The sequence below is a fragment of the Amphiprion ocellaris genome, chromosome 16 (assembly GCF_022539595.1).
Source record: "Amphiprion ocellaris isolate individual 3 ecotype Okinawa chromosome 16, ASM2253959v1, whole genome shotgun sequence".
Lineage (NCBI taxonomy): Eukaryota > Metazoa > Chordata > Actinopteri > Pomacentridae > Amphiprion > Amphiprion ocellaris.
In genome coordinates this window covers 14,366,333-14,389,773 of record NC_072781.1, presented here as the reverse complement: position 1 = coordinate 14,389,773, position 23,441 = coordinate 14,366,333, and the positions used below count along the sequence as shown (strand labels likewise).

General features: G+C 39.3%; 1 protein-coding gene across 23 annotated transcripts in view; it reads right to left on the bottom strand.

Moving 5' to 3' along the window:
• Window positions 1-23,441, bottom strand: part of LOC111562983 (neurexin-1a) — a 249,785-nt gene that overhangs the window by 147,049 nt on the left and 79,295 nt on the right. For 17 of the 23 annotated variants that reach the window (XM_055018390.1, XM_055018392.1, XM_055018396.1 and 14 more), the window contains 4 exons: window positions 10,718-11,019; window positions 7,123-7,146; window positions 5,864-6,025; window positions 1,205-1,646 (listed from right to left, as the gene is read on the bottom strand). In XM_055018390.1, coding sequence (XP_054874365.1) covers window positions 1,205-1,646; window positions 5,864-6,025; window positions 7,123-7,146; window positions 10,718-11,019 — 930 coding nt within the window. The remainder of the gene's footprint in view (window positions 1-1,204; window positions 1,647-5,863; window positions 6,026-7,122; window positions 7,147-10,717; window positions 11,020-23,441) is intronic. The other 6 variants (XM_055018391.1, XM_023261832.3, XM_035944251.2 and 3 more) reach the window with 1 other exon arrangement.

Here is a 23,441-nt window from a genome sequence, read left to right as displayed (position 1 = left end):
ATGTGTTAGCGTGTGTGCACGTGTGCACTGTATGTAAGTATGCGGGGGTGGATGATAGGAGGTTACTAGACAGATAATGAATACAATCTAATTTAGCAAGACAGTGAGTGTTATAGCTTGGTCCGCCATAGCTAAATGTTTTAGATTAATATCATTTGAGAAGTCACCGCAGTTTTCTTTCTCGTTTGAGTTCAATCAGAGCCACTCAGTACTGTATATGACTATATTCTGTGTGGAGTATTAGACCTAAATGTTTCCTTAATTTAAAAATAAGACCAATAATAAAAATCTCTCACTGATTATTGAAGCTGAATATGGGATTGTAGAAATGAATGGGTTCTATCACTGTTTTAACACTGTATCTCGCTCAATTTAAAGCTGCAACCCAGTATTGCTTGGGGGGTAATGAAACAGTTAATCTAATTTCCACCTCTTGAGATGGAGTGGAAAACATGGTCAAGGGGTATATCTAATTTGCAGCATGACATTGCAATGCCTTGGCTCTAAGCTCACACTAACAAATTGCTGCTTAGATAAGCAAATCAACAGGGACCAGAGCAGGGCAACCCGGGGCTTAGAGGACACATTGTGAGAGGGGGCAAAGTTATTTTGTGGCAAATATGTGTCTGGAATCATGGCATATGGCTTCAATCTGTAGATAGGTCACAGCTGTCAGAACCTTTTTACAATGAATGTGTAGAAATAGATTCGGTGTGCCAAAATATTTAAGTTTCAGGGGTTGGTGTAATATCACCCCTTGGTAAAGTAATTAATATTTTCTTTCACAGAAAATATAACTGTGATGCCACACTAGTACTTTTGTTGCAAGTAAATAATTCATCTAGATGGTGCACAGCAGAGCTCCCACTCTAGGTTTCTGCAGAATGTATTATATGTAGAAGTCTGTGCAAGGCAGTTGAAATATAGACTAGTTCATGATCTTATACAAACATGCAAACGTGCATGCATACAGCGACCCTGGGAGGCCAAAACACAGTAACTAAAGGAAACACGTGCAAATTTTCTATATATATGTTGCCAAATGGATTTGCTTGTGTTTTGTCAAATTACATGTGTTTTTTTTTTCTTTAGGTGTAGATGTAAAGTCTCAAGGCTACTGTAAATGTAGCAATAGGAGGCCACAATTTCCTGTTGCAAGTACATCCTCTAAAAACTGTACATTGTTAATGGTCTTTAAAGTTACCTGATCTTCCATCTCGCTGGAAGTCAACATGGTACCACTCGCCATCATTGACTTTCTTATTGACTGCCTTGGTCTTTGTGGTTCCTGAGCCCATGTCCAGCAGCAGGTACAGATGACCATCCAGCATCTCGATGGCAAAGAAGTCCACCTTGAGGGTTTGGGGACTCTTGGAATCCTTTGGCTGTTGCTTGGGCTTGCCGTGGCTGAAAAGGAGAAGTCCGTTGGGCTCTGTGGTTCGGAAGTCAAAGGAGATGGAGCCTGTCTTCTTAGCGTTCCACTTGTTGAGGATGATAAAAGACTCGGGTGTCTCAAATGTGATGGGGTCTAGAGTGGCCACGTTCTCACACTTGAAGGCCACAGTACCATGTATCTTCATCTTGGGATCCCCCTGCTTGGCCAGCCTAGACAACTCAAGTCTGACATCGTTGTTTTTGTACACAACCTGAATTGGGAGTAGAGCAAGAAAGTTAATTCTTCAGTCATACATACAGTTGCATATTTCACCTGCAAATTGAAAGAAAGTAAAGGTTAAAGGGAACCTAATAATGAGAAAAAATAGCAGTTGTCCCTGTGGCATTTCAGCTTTGAGGACAGTGTGTCATGCACAGGGTTTGCATGCCTCAGCCATTGGTCATCGTTGCCACACTGCACCTATGCTGAGAGGAGCTGTGTCTACGTGGCACCAAATGTCACTCCCATCACCCTGCTTTCTTTGCTCCCCATCTGAAGCCTTCACAACAAGAGATAGCGTGCTGTGGCTGGGTAAAGTGTAAATAAGTGAGACATGTACTTGGATTTCAGTGTCAAATTATTGAAGAGACAGCCTGAATTACCAAAAAAAAAAAAAAAAAAAAGAGGCAAAAAATGTAATTGTTATAAGAGTTTGCAGAAAACAATTTTATCTGTTAGATTCTCCTGGGATTCTATGTGAAAAGTCAGATAGAGGGTGATAAATCTAAACTAATGCCTTGATTGCAGGTGTTAAACAAAATGCTGATTAAGGCCTCAGTTGGGGCCTGTGATTGGAATAAAAGCAGGCAGATGATGGATATGCCTATCTAAAGCAAGGCAAAAAAATTAATGCATCAGCTGACTACACCATTCAGTATGCTGCACATCATTTAAAAAAATGATGAAATGCAAAAACTTACATATTTTTATGAAGAAAAACGTTCATCAGTAGCAGTTTATATTCTCAGACACTGTCAACCAGACGGGGCTAAACATTAGTGCTGTGACCTTTGGGATGCTCTAAAGATTAAGTACAGGAGCAACAAAGTAGCAGCTCATTGCAAAAATGCAATCGTGTCATTAAAATACCAACTGAATATAGATGAGAGTCATTATGATATGTAAAGCACATATATGAACTGACCAGTCTGCTAACTTTGCCATTTTTATTTACTGCGGTTTGTGTAACTGGTCAAATCTGTGTGCAAGAAGCTCATCTTTGGTCTCCTGTTTCAAAAAGGCAGCATAAAAGGAATGTTGAATTCTGTTCTAACCACAGAGGAAGGGCTGTCATGAAATAAATCCTGAAAATATTGATCACAGCACACCTCTACAGACCAAACCATAGCCACAATTTATGTAACTGGGCAATGAATGGAATATTGTTAAGAAGCAAACAGAGGTGCTACTGTAATTGTCAACTGTCTGTAAAAAACTGAGACATTCATACCTGTGTCATTATTCAGTCTCCTTAATGAAAGAGTATCTAGTAGGGCAGCTGCAATAGCACGGATCCCTCTTTGTAGTTACTTCTAATTTCAATACAAACAGCTAATTAATATTTTTGTGAATGTCAGAATTTTTCATTAAACCATCACAGTGGTCATCATATTTTCACCACCTTCATACACTTGTGATGTGTTTTTGATGTGATGAGTCTATCTATTTGCAAAGCAAATACTATGAAGGCAACAAAAAGATGTGAATAGTGTGGCAGCCAGAGGAACAAAGGAGTAACTAATATTTAACAACTCTCCCCAGGGGGCACGAGCACAGTCAAGGGTCCCTTCCACACTGCTCCAGTACTACTAATTGGGAGATAAGGTTATCAAGTGATGGATAGCCCCATTATGACTCGAGTATGCAAACGTATTAGCATAACAAAAGACTTGTAATGGCATATCTATATTGCTTTTACTGGGCCAAATCAAATGAGCTACAGCTGTAGAAAACACTAGCTATGTTTTTTATTTGCTGTCATGCTAAGCGTTCACCTGAAAACGGGGACATCTCCGATGGGATTGCATTTGCGTGGAGAATTATGTTTATCACTGAATCAGATCTACTGTGTCTAACTGTTCAGGTAGTTGGAGCACATAGTGGTGCATCGGAATCAGGTAAGCTCAGGCTTACTTTCTTGTAAATGCTTTGTGACTTACTGTATCAGACTGCATTCAACTTCAAAGAAATCAGGAAATGGATAATGCCAAGCTTTTACTGCCACATCTTTATCTTTGCTTTTTATAAAATGTACAGTATAGTACATTCCTGAGTATGACACACAGCCAAATGGAATGTTTTAGAGATTATAGAAAAGAATAGGACGTGGAATAGAAGAGGTAATTCAACAGATACCTCCTGTCTGGTGAAAGAATGTAAAAAGTACTAAAGGTATAAATGATGATATCTCTGCTGGCTGGACTTGAGTCATGCAGACAAAGGTGCAACAGCTACAGCCAATAAACCCAAATCAATTTTTTATGGTCAAGACAAAGGGCACCTTTCACAGTCAAAGGAGCTTTGGTCTGAGCTATGACTGGTGCTGCACAAGTAGTACTGCACTAATTTGTCATCAAACTAGGGCTTTGACAACTGAGCTATTACTGCACCACCGTTTGTTTTGCCATCAGAACCAACAGGCAGGCGTGGCTACACAGACTGGAATCTGCACACAAATACTGCAACAAGCCCCTTGGGAATGTGCCATCAATCAGGGACCACAGCACACACTGTTAAACCCCTGCTCATATGCTATCCCACCATATTTAGAAGCTGACCTCAGATGGCACTTCTGTTTCATTCAGCAGGCTGGATGAAATGATGCATAACATTTGTCAATGTCTTGAAATTCTCCAACATAAATTAAAGGATCAAGTAGATTAAACTAACTATAGATTTTACAGTATATGGGCTTAGTCTCCTTTTTATTTGTTATTGACATTTGCATTTGTCTGGTAAAACTAAATAAAGAATATTAAATGATCCCATGAGCAAATAAAGGAGGGAGAATTTAGTCTGTCTTTCTTTCCCTGGGACCTTTCACAGCACTGTACCATATTTAAAAGTTCTTGAGGAGTTCAATACATTGATCTCAGGACAGTGAGAGTAGCCGCTATGGTTTGGCTGGCCAAGAGCAGAGAGGGTGGCTCAGTAGGGCGGATGACCATGCTTGAGGTGCACGAATTCCATTCCTGTTGTCGTCACATCTGCAACACCCCGGAGACATAACCGAGACAGTCCCCTTAACAACCAGACCTCTAATGAGCTGTACATGGCATGTGGACATGTGGTCCACACCCTGTCTGCTCATTAAACAGAACTGCCTCAGACCTTTCCAAGAGGTTCACTGAGGATGACGGTCTGTGCTTGAGGTAAGATACAATATGTAGGACACAAAAGGAGCAAGAGAAGCTACAAAAAAAGAAAAAGAAAAGGGAAAGCAATGAGGAAAATGGGGCTTTTGAAATTAAAAGATAAATTAATGGATCATTTTACAGTACTTTGCAGATTTGCCTAGTTGATGTCTTTGTATAACCCTGGTGGTTCCTGAAGCAAATGCTTTAGGTCAGAATCCACCTATTAAGCAGAAAAGAAAACCACTGTACTGATTACAGTGAAAGGTATAACATATGAACCCTCTGGTGGAGAAATTACCTCTTCCTCTGTCTCTCTAGGGATAAAGTTCACACTATAAGCATACTCCTTGAATACTACAACACTTAAGTAAATGGGCGAGTGACAAATGACATGTACTGGAAGTCATGAGCCAGATTCAAATGGCTCATTAAACTGTGGAGCATTCGGGATACAGAATGTACTTAATTCAATAAATCATCTGAGAACATGTCTTTTAAACTGATATACATGCCCTCACCTTGCTGTGGTCTGAACTTTCAAGGGGAAGCTTGTGGCCCAGATACTGCACATTTTATGCATTTTACCTTTGCGTAAACACCACATTCTACTGACATGCAGCAATAAGGTTAGTCATTAGCTATGTGATCATTGATAATATCAGTCTGGTGCAGCAAACTTCCCAACAATGTTAAGTGTGGCAGTTTCCTGACTGCTCATGAAAATTCAGCTCCCTGATCTCAGGATCACTGCTTCTCTTTGAAGTGCACCTGACAGAGCTGTATGAAGCCTGTGGTAAATTCCACTCCAAGACAGAGCTCTATATGTGTGGGTGTGTGGCACACCAGTCGTGTGTGTGCGGATGTGTGCATAAAATTGTATGTGGAGTCAAGGCAAAGAAAAAAGTTTGTGTCAGAGTGTGCAAGTAAAAGAGGAGAAACAAACTAGACAAAGTGTTAAGAATGAGACTGGGTCAGCATGTGGGTGGAAGGGTCTGTTTTGGAGTCCTAAGGTGAAGTCAGTCATATCCTGTACACCCACCAGACTCAGAGTTCACACTGAAGTGCTGTTTACCTCCTTGAGGCAGCCCATGAAGTTGTTGCTAACCGGAGATCCAGGCAGGTCCGCTGTGCTAGGACTGCCTCCAACATAGAAAAAGTCATCAGAGCCTAGCATGGTGTAGTCTTCTTGCGTATATCCAGTGGTGGTCAGAATCCCATCTACGGATATTGTAACCTAGACAACAAAGCACAGGGAAAAGACATGCTATACTCAGACAGCCTATATACCGCAGTGCTGTTGCCTTTCTTTTTTTGTTGTCTGTGACAGACTTCCCTATATGTTTATCTATTTTTGAAACCCATTTTCATGTCTGTTTTCTTTGTCTTTTTTCTTGTTTTGTATTATTATTTTGTCCAGTTTGATTAGTTGGAAGACTGCAAGCCTTCAAAGGAATGCTATTCTAGTTAGAGAGTTAGTGAACTGCCCATACTACAGTGTTAGTATTGCCCCTACTGCAACTTAAAAATACTTTAGCAGACACAAAAATGGTGTTAGTAAAATGTTATCTAGGTTAGTTTAACTATTATTTCATATTAGTACGTCCAGCAGTTCTACAAAAGAAATCAGAACGTGCCACTAGGTTGGAGAGGGAGCACATGCTGTGAAAAACACAATTACCTTTTAGTATAGGACAATGACTGAGGGTTTTAGAGAAGAAACTGCATGCATGCATTTGTTTTTTCTTTTTGCTTACGAGCATACAAAAAGAAAACTTTCCCAACTTTTTGACTGGGATCCAGAATCGGTAAACTGACACTTGCCACAGTCTCAGATGCATGCAAAAGCTCATAGACACTGCAAGACCACAAAGAGAAAAAAACAAAGCACCAGAGAAGAAATGACAAACACAGCTCAACTGTCACATCCATGTTGACAAATGGGCAGTGTGACATTTGCAACACGTAGTCAAAGTGCATGCCATGCAAAGTGAATGGGGATACAACTGGCTGAGCCAAAGAGCATCAGGCCAGCCAGACAGGAGAGGTGTCCTCATTATTAACCACAGCTTGATGCAAAAGGCTCAAAATGATGCTCCTAAAAGGTGGATCAAACAGAATTGGACAGGAAACAAGTGAAATAAAGAGGGTGAAACCAATGAATGAATCAATAAATTAAAAAGGATTCGAAAAGTAAGCAGAAGAGTACCAACCGCAATTTCCCTTTTTTTGTAAATGACGTCTACAGTAAAAAAAGAAAGAAAAGAAACACACGGCAAACCCAAACTAAGAAACAATTAGAATGATATCTACCGAACAATGTAGTTTGTTTACCATAGCGTGTCCAATGCCTGAGTGCTTTGTGGAAAAGGGGGGAGAAAGGAAATTAAAAACTGTGAACAGAATAACGATTGTTACTCAAATAATATGATGGTCAATACTGTTAGTACATTGTTAAACGGCAAAACCCATACTGGTTAGTAGAATGACACATTCCATGAATGATGTTAGTTTGTTTCCAAAGCATGTTAGTAACATAGAGAAAAAAGGGCAAAATAAGTTTAACAAGAAAAAAGCAGACCAAGGAAATAACAAGAATGCTCTACAAGAGGTGCTAGAGCTCAACCAGTGACTCCCTAAGTTCCTCATGGCACTTTTGCACCATTTTCTGTATGTGACCAGACCATTGAGTAGCAGAAAATAACTTCCTTACCCAAGTCCTGACAAAGGATTATGATTGACAGACATCAAATGGTTCATAAGAAAGAATGCCTAAAGCACATCAGTTGACCCTCTTTAACAAAGTCCTAAGTTCAAGACCATTTTGAAGCTTTAATGTTTCTTTTTTTTATTGATATTAGTATTTGCCTTCTTTTGTACTTGGTTTTAGGGCTTGAGACCAATCCAGGGTATCAGACTTTCCGGCGCTCATACAATACTTTACCTCCATTTGGTCTTATTGATGAACTTTAGGATCACTTTACTGCAATGAGACAAAGCAAAGAAGACCCTGACACAGAATGAGGAGGATGGCAATTTTGATTCCCCCGCAGAGCATGCACTCAATATGCTTGGTTTTCGTTCACACTTTGAATGCAGTGAATGTTCAAGCTGGCCAAATCCTTAGGTTTGCCAATAATCAATTTGCTGATTATGCAAAAGAAGCAGCTTTGGTACTGAGGTGAAGAAAAACATTTCCCACCAAATGAGCAGGAACACATCTAGAGATTTTGACTTAATGATGTACTTGGAAACTTTTCTAAAGATTGCTATGAGGTTAAATATAACCAGAAATGTCCTGATTCATACAGTATGTTGTTTCTGTTTTTTGTTTTTAAAAAAAAATGTGGTATTCTATTTTACACAGGATAAACAGTCTAACAGGATCTATATACTTGCCATCAAAATTTTACATGCTATCAATTATTGCACGCCTCAGAGATGTCACCAGACATCATTTTTACATCCATCTATTTTTAACATCTAAGCATGATAAATCTAACCCTAATCCTGATCCCAGATGTCTTCACCAGGCTTCCTCGGTTCTATATGAAAAGACCCCTCCAGGACATCTCGCAGCAATACATTCAGCAACTGCTCATCAGCATACAATCTACAACGTCCAAGAGCACCCTGAGTGATTCTAGAGAGTTTCCTGGAGCACCAGCAGTGGAATTTCTCCTAGACTGGCTTCAAGGACCTTTATGTTGGCACCAATGATCCACTCAGTCTTCTTCTGGCACTGCTGTTCCTGCAAACAAGCCACATTTCTAGGTGGTTCTTCAGACAGTGAAAAGTATCTCTGAATCTCAACTACTTGCAGGCACATGGGTTGTTCTTAGCCAGTGTTGGCCCTGTAGAGATCAAGGCCAGTATTGGCTTGGAAGTCTTATGTCTGCATACGAGGCAGCTGAAAGCCAAACAAAGCAGACTATTTTGGATGCTTCAGGGTACTCAAGAATTCCAAAAATAAGCATCTTTTTTTTGGATTTTATTCACTAAATTTGCACATACTGCAAATTTTCACTGTAGTAGTAATAGTAAAGTGACATGACTGGTTTATCATTCAGCCTGAATGATCTATAAAATATTTTCATTTTGCCATGTCTGCTTCACAGAGACAATTTCTCCAGTCTTGTTTGTTTGGAGTATTTCGTGCAACTGTTTCTTCTACCGAGATAATGTTGGAGTTTAGTCTCCAGAATGGGTCATGTGTACATATCATCCAGTTGAGTCAGCACCTAATCAGATTACAATTTCCAGTCACCTGGAAGAGAAGTTCCTGCTCCCCTGTTAAACAGGTGCTGTACCTTGGAGTGAAGCTGGATGTTTGGGTCTGGAGTTGCTGAATCCAGCTGAAATGCAATCTTGGAAATTACTAATTAGGATTTAGAGGGCCAGAGGTAATTGGTTTAGCGGTTATGCAGGTACCTGGCCCAAGGGTAGTGTGCAGCCTGCTGTCTCCTTTAACCATTCTTCAAGAGACATTTGGAGGAACAGTTTGTACACCTGGGTTAGATCCCAAATACCACATTGCCAATTCAGTCTTCCACCTATGTCCTATCAGGACCTGCAGTCCTTGGAAAAACACCCAGGTAATTGAGTCCCTGGGTAGACTGAGGTATAACACATCAACCTACTGGACATGGAAGCAGTCATCAGGTCTTGCCATTATAGTGGCAGTTTTTAGCCACCACGAAAGCAAATTACAACCAACTAAAACAGTGGTGGCTTACATCCATCGACACGGTGGGAGCGAGTTGTAATTGTTGCAAGTCACTGAAAGCATGGCGATGCCTCTCTCTTCAGGTTGAGTGCAATAGACTGGCACTGTGATCCTGCCCAAGGATGGTCTGCCATTAACAGAGTGGCAGATGCATCCTGACCCTATGCTGCCATGGTACAAATCAGTAGTAGTTAATTTGTTTAGAACATGAAAAAAACATACACTAACCTCTGTGGTGATCCTCTCTTGCAAACGGATAATTTACACACATGCTCAGTTAAAGAATCTGCTTCATAATTTCCTCTCATCTCATCTGGTCTTAAAGAAAATCAAGCAACAACCCGGTCGACTGATACCCCGACCAGTGTGCCATTTATGAGAATCATTGCCACAAGAAAATGGCACAAGTGGTAGGATGCCTTGAATGGACCACCTTCTGGTAATAGGGAATGTAACTAGCACAAGCTGCTGAATGGGATTTCAAGAGAAGTCTAATTAATAAAAATCTTTTCACTGTCACACTGTCACTACACTGTCTCCTAGGAGTTATTAATGTAGAGGTGAGTCTTCAAGGCCATGTAGGAGAGTCCATTAGAGTCTATAGATCCTGTTAGAGAGATATGCCTGCACTAGAATTTTAATTTAAAAGCATGAAAGCGTAACCTTAGATTCAGCTGTACTTTCCATATACAGCATGTTTTTTTGTCAGTTTGCTTGAAAAGTGGACATCTTATAAAACAGTTGTATATTAAAATGTTCTAATTGATTTAAATAGTTTAATTTCAGCTATTTCATGAAATAACCTGACAATATTGGTGTCATTCTTATTGAAAATACCACAAATACTAATATACTAAAAACAGTGCCTGTAAGGATACACAAGTCATAGTAATAGACCATACGTTAACTAAAAAAAGGAAGAAACCATTGAAAACAAATAAATTCCAAGCCTGAATGCTTTGGATGTTGTTTAAGACTGCCTTTCTTTTCCACCTTAAGCTGTAACTTAATAGAGGCCTCGATTCAAATCTAGATGTCTCTGCTCGGTTGTGGTTGTTTTTGTCTCCACATAAACCACCATGATTCAATTTAGCAATCCAATTATAATGTCTGGAAATAATGTGCATTGTATGATGGTAATGATTTAAGTGCATTTGTTTTAATTCATTTACTGAGTCTCCGCATCACCCTCTGTACTGTTACCTGACGTAGATTCCTTGTTACTTTGACATCATGCCAATCATTGTCATTAAATTTCCCATTGACTGGCTCCACAAGAGCTTCAAAGGCTCCAGACCCCAAATTAATGACGAGTGAGACAGCCCCATTTTTCAGTGCCAGGTTGACGTAATCGGCTGATTTGCCCGTGTGCAGCATCAGTCCATTCCTCTGTAGGGTTTTGAATGACAATGTGATTTCATCACTGCTGCTTTGAATCGGGTTCAAGGACAAGTCGTAGCAGAAGAACTCAGATCCTTTGAAGGTTGCGACATACTCTTCTTTTCCTGCAGAGACAAGAGAAAGAGAAATGTGTTGCATTAATACCATGGCCTCTTGGGTGCCTGCGAGGAAGCTGTCAGAAAAATAAAAAAATAAAAAATGAGAAGGAATACCTCAAAATGTTGGATTAATAATAAACACATTGAAATTGGAGAGCTGAAATGTAAAGGGAACTTAACAAAGAGGTATGTTTGCTACATTTCAGTAGCCAAATAGTATCTGCCTTAGCCAGGAAACACAGGTTCAGGTACCGCATTAGGTCTTACCTTACATGTATTTCACACTTTACATATATTTGTAGAGTAATTGCACTACGAGGCAACTGGTATTTTTGGCCTTTGCATACAAAGTACAGGCTCTTCATTATGTACTGTTTCTCCATCTAAAGCAATGGTGTCTCTGAGATGAAGATTAGGGGACTACAGCTACTTTCACTGCTACATGAACATGACATCTGTACATACATAAATCATATACTGTTTACATGGTCTCATACTGACTTCTGACAGAGCTAGGGATATGCACACATGTATAAAACAACAAGATGTGAAAGCACCCTACAACTATATTACATAAAAAATATATTCTGATGTCTAAACATCCACAGCAGTTATGTCAAATTCATTATCGTCACCAGTTTTAAAAGCTGAGATACAGAAATTAATGTGCAGAAGCATGCAGACATGCTTAAAAATAGAGAAATGAAATTTCAAAAATTGACTATCAGCAATATGACCACTGACCAACAGCAAGCAATATCAAGTCTCCCCAGTAATGCAGACAATAGTCCTTACAACCTTGATTGAGATATATTTTTACCTTGAGCTATAAAATAGACTAGAATTCTGTCAGTTAGGTTCATCACCTGAACTGAAATCTATTTCAGCTTTGGTCTAATGTGGAAGACCATTAATATAAGGAGAAGGTGCGCTTGGGCTATAGGTACCTGCATGTTGGCAGAATGTAATGAAATTTGATGTGAAACATTCAAAACATCAGAAATAAACAAGTTCAGTGAAATTCAAATCACACATATGATTTTATATCGTTAGGTTCCAACCACGTTTGTACTGTGAAGATGTGGAGTGTTGACTGAATTTATAATCCATCTTTTTTATAAACCAATATCTATAAACTTCACATCTATATGAAAATTAATATCTACAAATGTTTAGAAGTCAACATCTGTGGAGCTATTAGGAACAATTAATTATTTCTCACATTATGTGACATCCCTAAACCTGGCATGACATTGCCTACTGCCTACATTCTTCAAACACTGGTAGTTTTCTAGTTTTCTGATCAACAATTTCCCAGATTCCAACCATTCAAGCAGAAAGCATTCCTGCCTCTGACAGCTTCATATGGACCATTAAAAACACTTAATTCAGCCACATATGCTTCTCTGTACACTTGAGCAAGTCAGCACTCATCAGCCATTAGACATTCTGAGATGTGACAGCAACTTGACATAGCAAAAACGACCTTCAGAAACACCCAACGCTGTTATTATGACAAAACAAAGCAGCACTGAGCGTCAGTGGGTGATGCATGTGAACACCCATTAGAAAGCGTTTAAAAACAGGTTTAGACAGATAACAAGCCATTAAAGCCACTAGCAGAAAATAAACCACCAAAACACAAATGGACCAAAGCATTCAATTATCATAAATGGGGCCGCACATTTATATATGCTTGCCAAACAAACACAGACACACACACAGATACACACACAGACACACAAGAATCCAGGCATACATGCTCAGAGTAGCACCCAGGCATGGATACAATAACGCAAGAAATAAAAGGGGTTGCTGTCCACAACAATTTGTCACCTCATTGATTTCCCCTTAAAGGCGTATAGTGCACCTCTGGGAAAACTACAAGGGGCCTGTAATTGAAGCTGACTGGATCTTGCCACTCTTTGGTCATTCCCTCTATGTCTGAGCCCCCTATCAGTGAAAATGAGAGAACTCTACCCTCTTCACTAAACCCACCCATCCCTGCTCCACAAGCTCAGTGACCACGTAACAAATAGAGCCAGTAGTTTAGGGTCATTCTCATCTCTTTCTACACACATCCCCTTGCCTGCAAGTCACAGTTAATTCCCCTAACCAATGGAGAATGGATTGTGTGTGTACAGCAGAAGCATTGTTAGGAACTTACACCATATGGGGATCAGTCCTGAAAGATTTTCAGGTCTAAGGGGTGCACATCTCCCGTAGTTCAAAAACTGTTTCATTCATTTAGATTTACATCAAAAAGACCAAGGCGAGCAACAGTCTACACTCAGTTATAAAAAACAAAATGTGTAAAATCAAAAATACCTTGTTGTATCTCTATCAAATAAAATGCCTAATGGAACTGAAGTGAACTAAGAATTTTACAATACCCCACTAACCCATAAAGAACCATATTAAAGACGCAATAAATACATTTCTAACAATGGCACTCGCTCTGCCAAAGCCTAATTTGTAAACCTTTAGTTTTTGGAGACATTTCACCATTAAGCTCTTAGCCAAGTCAAGTGTTCCACTCAAGCTTCCATCTGAACGCTGATGGTGGACAGCTTACAAGCACACACACAGCTAGCTCCTTTTAACTGGCTTTCTTTGTTTGGATACAAGTAGCTTTTTTACCAAATGGAAACTATACTCCTTTTTGGAAAAAAAAAGAAAAATATAAATTCTGGGAGGGCATAAAACCTGCATTTGTCTTTACCAAACCTTGTGAGTTTTCGAAAAATTACATAACAAACCTATATACTATATTATTAGCTACACTTCGTAGTGCCAACATATTACCATACAAGTACCTTCTTAATCATCCAAAAAGTTGATTTAGAGAATTTCTATTAACCTTAGCAGTCGGAATTACTACCACTTGAACAACGTCTCACCTTCACGTGTGCCATCCAGAAAATGGATCTCAACTCAGAAGTACTAAGCTTTGAAGCATCTTTAGGCCTGGCATAGCCAGATAGCCGTATCTCCACAGCAGCTATGTGAAACAAAATGGTTGTTGCCACATAGCAAAGGGGATTTTGACAACAAAAACATACAGCGTTAGTGGATAGGAGCGAGGATATGGTGTGACTTGCACCATCAATGGCAGGGTTATACTTGCAGTCTACATCTGAAGAGTCAGACTAAACATGCTGTAATTTATAGTCCTGTTATTATGGTCTGCATCTTTATTATATGGTTTCAGTCTGACTGCATGGTTAAGTATTTGGCAGCTAGAGAGCCAAATAAGAGGTAGTGGAGACAAATTTGCAGTTAAAAGCAGAGTGAATATTAGACTTGTATTCATCGTTTAACCAAAATGAATGCAAATTTTGTTCTGGTTGCTGGATGTGTTCCTAATTGTCTGACATGTTGAAATAGTAACACTGATTGAGATGTTGCTTCAGCAGTCGCTTTGGCTCTTAGCTGTTTGGTAGTTCACAAATCTACCTGAGCTTGTTAAAAGTGAACTAAAGGGAAATTTAAGCTGCAAAATGAGGAGGTAAAATATTGTATTAAAAAATATATAAAATATTTCTCAAACTTTAAGGCTTCAGCTTTAATGTCAGGTATAAAGTAAAACATCTTATTTCTGTTTTCTTGACTCAAATTATATATGACAGTGACTGGCAGCACCTTCTACCAAAACACAGACCCAGGCAATAACAAGCTGCAGACAGCGAGGCTGGTTTCTATCGTGGTGTGTGGTCCAACGTGCACATGCCGTATTTTAAAGCAAGATCATGTAAAATACTGACTGCCGAGTCAAACGTACCCCACCCCTTGGAGGAGTAAGCACATTCTGAAAGTAAAATTTGACAGTTTTGACAAATATCCTCTTCAAATATACGCAGAAGGGATAATAACTTCTGACTGAATTCACCCCATTACTATCACATGCAAAGAGCATCGTGAACAATGTGCGCGTTCAGTGTTTGATTTCTAATCCTTGAAAGGAAGGCCGTGTTGTAGTATGTACATCGGTGTGTTCATCTCTTTCATGCACAGGATCACAGCAGACAAAGTAATCTGTCCTGCAGTGTTAATATTTAACACCTGATGTGTCCCTCAGATGTGCCATTTTCTTGCAGAAAAAAAATGCTACGTGATCTTGAAGAAGAGCACTATTTTGTCATTGTGTTCTCCTGGGTATTTGGGCATGTCCTAGTTGTCTCTCTGGCCTGTCCGACGGTCTACAGTCAATCAAACTACAGCAAGCTGCCGGCACCTTAATGCCCTTGAGTCATGACACTGAATGAGAACATGGATAAGAGCCAGCTCCTTTGGTCTTTTTTCAGAACAGAGGACAGAGACGCGGGGAGAACCGAGGGAAAGTGTAGCTCCTAGGGAAAGGCCATAAATAGACACACAGGTAGAAACTTGTCACAGTCTGTTGTTCTGCATCATTCAACCCCTTTTTGAGCAAAAACAGCATATCTGTTCCTTCACCAGAACTCACTTCACGCCATGATGTTCACAAATTGTATAGTCTGCCATTAGCAGTACGCATTTAAATGGCATGTGCCTCTTATGTTCTTAGATCCATAAGGAACATGACAAACACAAGTGTGCTTCGGCACTCTCATTTTACCATTTCCTCTAAATTTACCACTGTCCTCTTCATTGTAAATAACTGTAAATCCACAGCACCTAACTGTGCTATTCAGGAACCTCATTCTCTCTGGTCACATCACATTCGCAGTTGTGGTGCAGAACTAACTACCCATATTGATGGAAGTAATAGAATTATTCGCTACTCAAATTAAATTAGTGTCACAAAGAGTCAAAGAGGTATGGTGCTGCGTGAAGCAAACAGCTAGGTATATTTTATTGGGGGGATAAAAAGCAGCAGAAGCAGCATAAACACCTGTAAAGTATCATTTAACTCTCAGGTAATGGAGGCTGAGTGTGTAACAACGAATCACTCATTTATTACAAGGCACCAAGGGGCTTCAAGCTGGAGCACGTCATATGCACAATAGAGCCAGCATGTGACCGAGTGACCAGGAGGCTCCTCATCAGTCACTTTGCTCTGACACTAATCTGGCATCTGGGCTACTCTATGGCTGCTTTTTAAATTAGCTTGCACCCAAGGGAGCACACTGCCTGTCAACATCAAATCATGACACAACAGTTTGAAACAGACTTGGCAGGATATGAAAAAAATTAACAATGAAACGCACGACAGGGGAAGCTTTGATTTTAAGTGCCATTATTCCAATCTGTGACATTTTTGACCTGATTCTCTGTGTAATAATTCCGTCAAAGTTAGTCAGAAACTAGACTAAAGGTGAAGCTATATGGCATAAATGCACCACCGGTTCAAATGTAGTCTTGTTTTAAGTTGCTGAAACTACTTTATGCTGAATTAAAATAATACAAATTGTGATTATTTTGTAATTTTAATGACAAATATATGATGATCCACAAGTGTTCTCAGAAACAAAAGGCAAGCTGACACATGGCAAACAGGACCCATGGCTGTTTTAAGCATGAGGTGTTTCCAGTATCATGCAGGCACAGTAATCATGCTGCCCATCTCCAATGGTGTTGTCTTCTTCATGACAATCCCCTGTCTTAGCTGTGACAATAGCATGAGACTCAACATGACTGTTTCCCTGTTAAAGATTTCACCAACGCCCACCTTCCTCGCACCTCTAGAAATATCCTTCTCCTTCAGCTCTCAGTAACAAGCTGAAAAAAAACGAGCTGCTTGTGCAACGCTCACATTTTTAAGGTTCAAAGGAAGTTCACAGTTTTTGAAAAAAAAAAAAATAAGGTGCACTTCCAAAAGAAACACCTGTGGATTTTTAAGGTCTTGCTGTGCCACAAATAAATTTGGATGCCAAAGCTATGCAGCGTGGAGACCAAAGTTGTCTAATCGTCCGTGGTAAAGCTCGGTGACTGACACTGGATTTCACTCTGCTCCCATTCTCTTGCTGTTTCTTTGTTTGATTGGCAGCTTATTAAAGTGATCCGGAAGTTAGTGTCTGGCAGCCTATTAAAATGATAGGAAGTTAGCGTCATGAAGCTGGCCTAAGCCTCTTACGCCATGACAGAGAGGAGAGTTTCTGAAGTGCTACATTCTTTGAGAACATATTTTATTACATGATTATCACACACCATTCAAAAGACTTAATAAAATGTTTCAAACTGCTCTCTGTTCGCAAGGTAGGAAACCCCAAGTCATTAGTATTTGTACTTCAGAGGGGCTCTTGCTGTTTCTTCTTGCAGGTCAGAAACAAAAATTGCACTGAATGACGCTGATTCTTTTTGTTGGTGATCGCGTCGACAGCCACGCAGTAATAGGAGAGAAAGCCTCAATTAGCTCAATTAAATGTATCCAGGCATTTAACCGACAGAGTCAGCATGTGAGGATGTCTGCGAGCCTCCACACACTAATTTCAGTCAGACATCATACTGTTCTAGCTTAATGTTTGGTGCCATTTAGATTCACAGTATGAAGGATGTCGTGCTGTGCTCAGAGAGAGTCCTCTCCCCTGATGGCAGTCTTTCGAGTCTGAAATTTTTTCTTGTTTATACACTTTTAACTGTCTGCAACTTTCTTGAATATATTTCAGTTGAATGAATCACAATTAAGTGCAGGGAGTCTGGGGATGTCTGATTATCTGTCTCTTTGTGCTAACCCTGCAATGGACTGGACAGTGATGCACTCCACCACTCACTCAGTGTCAGCTGGGGGAGGATATCGCCCCCTGCAACGCTCTGAAGGATAAAGCACATATAGCTAATGGATGGATGGATAATTGAGTGTCTTATCATTATGACTGAATCAGTGCATTAGTTTTGGTTCAGTCTTTTTTATTTTGTCTGTCATTTGGCTGATGGTCAAATATGTTTTTTCTTACACTGACACTAATGCTTAAATGAATTATCTATAAATCTACTTGTCAGTGCGTTTGATTATATAATTTTGTTTACATTTTCCACATCTAGGAAATCAGAGTCATGAAGTGATTTTTGTTCTTTTTTCATCTACTTCCAAATCTTTAGAAGCCTAGACAGAAGTCAAAGCTGAGTTATTTTATTTTGTTAAACAGAAAAGTGTGTTTCCTTATTGCATTCACAGATGAAAAAGAAGAAAAAATTACTATCTCATAAGCTTCCATTGTTATTAGAACACCTACATGCATGCCTCATGTCTCTCCCTCTGCAACTCTCGCACAGTTTCAAAGCCTCTGAAACAGAGCCAGACTTTGTAGGTGGAAACAGCCCAAGTAGCCCGAATTATAACAGAGCTTTATTTTATTTATTTTATATTCATTATTTATTAATTTAATTTCCCCCCAAATAAAGAACATTGAAGTCCAAAAGCTGCCAACTGCTGTCCTATTAGCCGATCCCTTTTTGGCATAAAAATTTAATTTGTGTTTTGTATCTTCTGAATGTTCAAGTAGGTTCGGAGTTATAACTGCAACTTCTCCACATGAGAGCCACAATATTGTTCTACTCTGAAAGCAGCTCAAAATGTATTGGCATTGCATCAAGCCAATTACGTATTCCTCAGTGTTATACAATGTTTTTGTTGAGCCACAATGTTGTTATTTTTATTCTGTTGTTTCTCTATATCATTTTTTTTGTAACGATGAAACGTCCAGCAAGACACTGACCCACATTTCAACTTAAGTATTTACCTGAAGAGCCCCAAAACTACCAAGGAGCTGTGAAACACAAGTTATCCTTTAAAAAAATGCCAAAACTTAACTATTTATCAGAATGAGTAACTCTTAAAAAAATAAATCACACAATATGTATGATTCCAGTAGAAAACGCAATCACAAAAAACTTGAAAATTTTCATATTTCATCAAAATTATTTTATTTTACACACAAATTCCACAAAAATAAAATGTTTGCACCAGATCCTGTAAAATCCTGTTTTTTTTTGTTTTTTTATTTTTAGTAAAATGAAAAAATCTATTAAATTCAACTTATTTTCTTTCTTTTTTAAAAAAAAGGATTTAACAAAAGGCATGTTTGAGTTCTCTCTATCTTGAACCATGATTGTACTGTTTTCATAGAGGTGTAGGACTTTATACTGTAGTGAAAAATGAGCCAGCAGTAAAAATGTGACAGCAAAAAATGCCAAGAAACTGCTCATGGTTCACGGGGTAACTATACAGTGCTTCAGTAGGTCCTTGTATAGGTCTGGCTATGCTAGAATAGTAAGTCCTTGAATAGACTTGCATTGTCATTAGCGATAAGCATATCAACTGACATTTATACAAAATATACAATTACATGTAATACACTACACAGTACACAAGAGGTTGAGTCTCTCAATTATCTTTCTGCAAATAGCTCACCTCTCTCCAAATTTCTTTGGAGACATGTACACTGATTATGATTAATATAATACCATTGAAATCTTGCCAAGGAGGGAAGCTCAGAGGTAAATATTAGTTTGCTAAGCTGTTCTTTACAGCAAACAGAACTGTGTTTATAGTCACTGCTGGCATAAAGATAGAATGAAGGGCAAAGCTACACTCTGTTATTTATAGCCCCTATCCTTATCATCATGCCTCTCCAATAAAGCATGATAACGTGATGCACACGGCATTAGAAAGAGAGTATGACTGCAAGCTGATGTATACCATCATTTTCTAAAATGAGCGATTGGAGGATGCTGAAAGCAGTGGAAATCAGCTGGGTAAATCTAATAAAATTTAGCACTAACAAAGACTCAAGCAGTCATTTTCATGTGTGTGTGTCAGCCAAACCACACACAGTCCCTGTCTGTTCACTCTAATTGGCAGTGTCTCAGTCAGGTGCACAGGCAGCCCTCCTCTGGGATCAGCTCCCACGAGGACACAAAGCCACCTCATCCACAGCTTGGCATTGCAGCTCTGGTGATGCATACACCTGTGCACACATTCATGCAGGCATGAAAACAAACACACAATAGACAGTGGAAGGGATACAGGCACACACACTTTACCCAGATAGACACACATGGAAGAATATTCTCTCCTCAATACCTTTGACATATAAATTGTATTAAATTCTAATAACACTGACTCCTGCAACTCCCACATAACAAAATGCAATTTCCTCACAGCAGAATGTCAGACAGAGAAAGTCAGAAAATATTTCATTTTATTTAAAACTGACCCTCTGCAATAACATCTCAGGTTCTTTCTTATGATACCTTTAAGACAAAGAACAAAAAATGCATATATATATATATATATATATATATATATATATATATATATATATATATATATATATATATATATATATATATATATATATATATGCGGAACAACTGTAAGGAGCACAATTTTTTTTCAACAAAATGGGATAAATAATGATACTGAAGGATACAGGCTTGAGATACTCAGTTGAAAAGGCTCAAAGAGCTTCAGTAGAGCGTTTGGTAGAGAAATGAAGAAGGCTTCTTATTTAAAGCTACAGGAGATCCTCAGGATTAAATATATGTCTGAGATAAAAATGGGTAGACATTTATAGGTGGCAGCTGGACCATTAAACTAGATCTTCTGGTGCACTCTCCCACCAAGAGCATTTCTGTTGAGTGGGTTTAACAAATAACTTCCCCAAAAGCAGCATCTTGAGGACTTAATGGTGCTGGCAGGAGACAGGGTAGTCCATCTCTTGACGATATATATCTTTTTTTGTCCAGTGCACAGAGCAAGGAGAGGGCAAAAGTCTCCTCAGGTTCTCCAGGTTTTCAACCTTAGAAATAGCAAAACCCAACAACTGGCAACTAAATCCAACCGACATTAAAATATGCAAGAAACACAAACACAGACAGCCACATGCGATGTGAAAACCTGTGCACTCTGGCAAACAAACACTCCATGAACACACACTAAACCGCACACTTCCAGCTGCAAGGCTCTCATTTGCTCCAGGCCCATTACAGAATCACAACAGCATTACAGTGAAGAAAGAGTGCAACGTGCTGAATACTAATCTGCAAAGCCCAATCCATTTCTACAGTGTAAATCCACAGGATAATAATGTAAGCCTTGGAGAGATGAGGGGATCAATATCCTCATCAAATGAGAGGAATTTTGATATTAATGTATAGTTAGAAATTCATTTAGCTGTACATATATTTAAAAGCCAGAAGATGACAAACATTTCTCCCCTTTAAGAAATGTAATGAACCCATTAGCAACAATTTACCATCTTGATGATATATATGAATGATTATTTACTAGCAACAACCGATGAGTTGCATGGACAGGTGTGTAGCAACGTTTAATAGCAGGTTTCTGTCTGAATGGGCCATAGCTGAAATGTGCTCGCGGCAATAAATCTTCGCCATGCGCACCTTAACAAGCTGCTCAATTTGGATGGTAACCTTGTCAAGGTTGCCAGCACAGACCAAAAGCGCATGCTGTGAGAGAGCGGCAGAGGTTACTGTCCACTTTTGATTACTGAAGCATGGGAAGAAGTGTTTGACTGTAAAGGACTGGCATTTGGCAGATGTCTAATTTGGGCCATATACACAGAGACATTCCTCAGACAAGAGCAAAGTCAAGAGGCGCTGAAGCATGTCATTGCACAGAAATAATTCATGTGCTAATTACATCGCCAGTGAGTCTCAGGATGATTTCTGTACAGAGCTGCTCTTGTCTTCCCAGCTCTCACCACCGAGATTCACTCTCTGTCTGACACACCATGAATCCTTGATAGTGAGCAGACACCCAGACACATCAGCAAAGACACTCTCTTATCCTTATCCTCAGTGCTCATCCCTCATTGCCAGGACAATGTGCACATCAACTTAAGTATTAAGCTACAAAGCTTCAGTATGTCCTTCAATGGGATGTTTACCACACAAGCAGGAAATTACAATGTCATTATCTGCCATTTGGATATTCTAATTGTTTTTCGTCAGTTTAATTATATTTGAAAACAATGCAAAGCCTGTGAATGCTAATAAAACTAAAAACACAATCTAAACAAATGTTTGTGTCATTGAATAATCGTGTGAATACTGATTTTCGACGTCACACAGGTTTGACACGATCATTTGATGCAAACTCCAAGGCATTTGCTCTGCTGCAAATGAAAAACATGAGCAACATTAAGTTTTATACCAAAGATATACTGCCCCATCATGTGTCAGTTGCACTTAGACCTCAATAAAAGTAAAGCTACTTAATCAGCCTCGGCAGAAACACTTACTGGTGAATTTTGTGAGCTGCCAAAAATAATTAAACCATATAATTTGGAAAGTCATCATCAGGGTCGCTAATGTAACCTTCATTTTTCACAAAATAAGAGCATGACCAGCCAGGTCCAAAGACTGCATCAGTTGCTGAAATATTTGCAAAACTGATGATCGCAAGCAAATCACTTAGCACCTACCACACATCTTGTAACCAGATTATTCCATTATGAGGGTAATACGAGGGTATAAGTGCAAATTAAGTTGAGCACAGTTAATTTTGTTTCAAGAATGTGGTATATACAGAAGGTCATTTGTATTTTTGCGCTTTTATGATTTACAGCCAGGGTTTTACTTAGAATTAAATGTGAAAGTAACTATTATTTTTTTTACAAAGTGGAAAAATAAGAACCAACATGCATTTTCCTTTGATGTCTCTGTGGGAGCACCTTTTCAGCATCATATCATCCAGTGGCACACAGTATATACTTTTGTTCTTTCAGCTCCAAAGTCAACACAATGAGATCCGATTGTTCATTCATGCCTTTCATAGTCTGACACCGGTGAAGTGGCCTGTCTGTCAGTTCTCTCAGGTTCAGTGAGGTGAACTTGAGATAAATGTATCCTGAATCTAAACCAAATCTACATCACCTCCACTCTTTCTTACTCTGACAACAACAGGGTAAAAAGGGCGCTGCAGTTGGGCTTTGTGCGCAGCTTTTTCCTTTCTTTTTTTTCTTTGTTTGTTTTTTGTTTAATTGTGTTTTGTGGTCAGATTTCTAGCGGTCATTCCACAGAGGTTTGCCAATACCGTGTGCTAACTCCCTAGTGGTGAAAGAACACGGCACAGCACACTGAGCAGCATCATTGCCTGTTTAAAAATGTGCTCCAGTGAACAAATCGCTGCAGGACATTGAAGCTTGACAGAATCCCAGCATCACCTCATCGAGTTGCTGGGCAAGGTCACCAACACCAGCGTGCATTTTTTTTGTTCTTGGTTGAAGAATGGCAGTTTTCAACTTGCTATATTCGTAGCACTTTCAGTTTTCTGTGTCATTGTTATCTAATGCAGACCCATGAACTAGCTGGTGAAAACAGCAACAGCTGCCCAATTATACTTGCAGCACTTCAGCGGTTTTCAAGTTATCGTGCAGATGATTCAGAGGTTTTGTGTGATGCTTCATTTAGGCATACGCTGAGGAATTTCCTCAGGACGTACTGTGTGCATTAAAATCAACATATCCTCTGCAAAGCTGCCT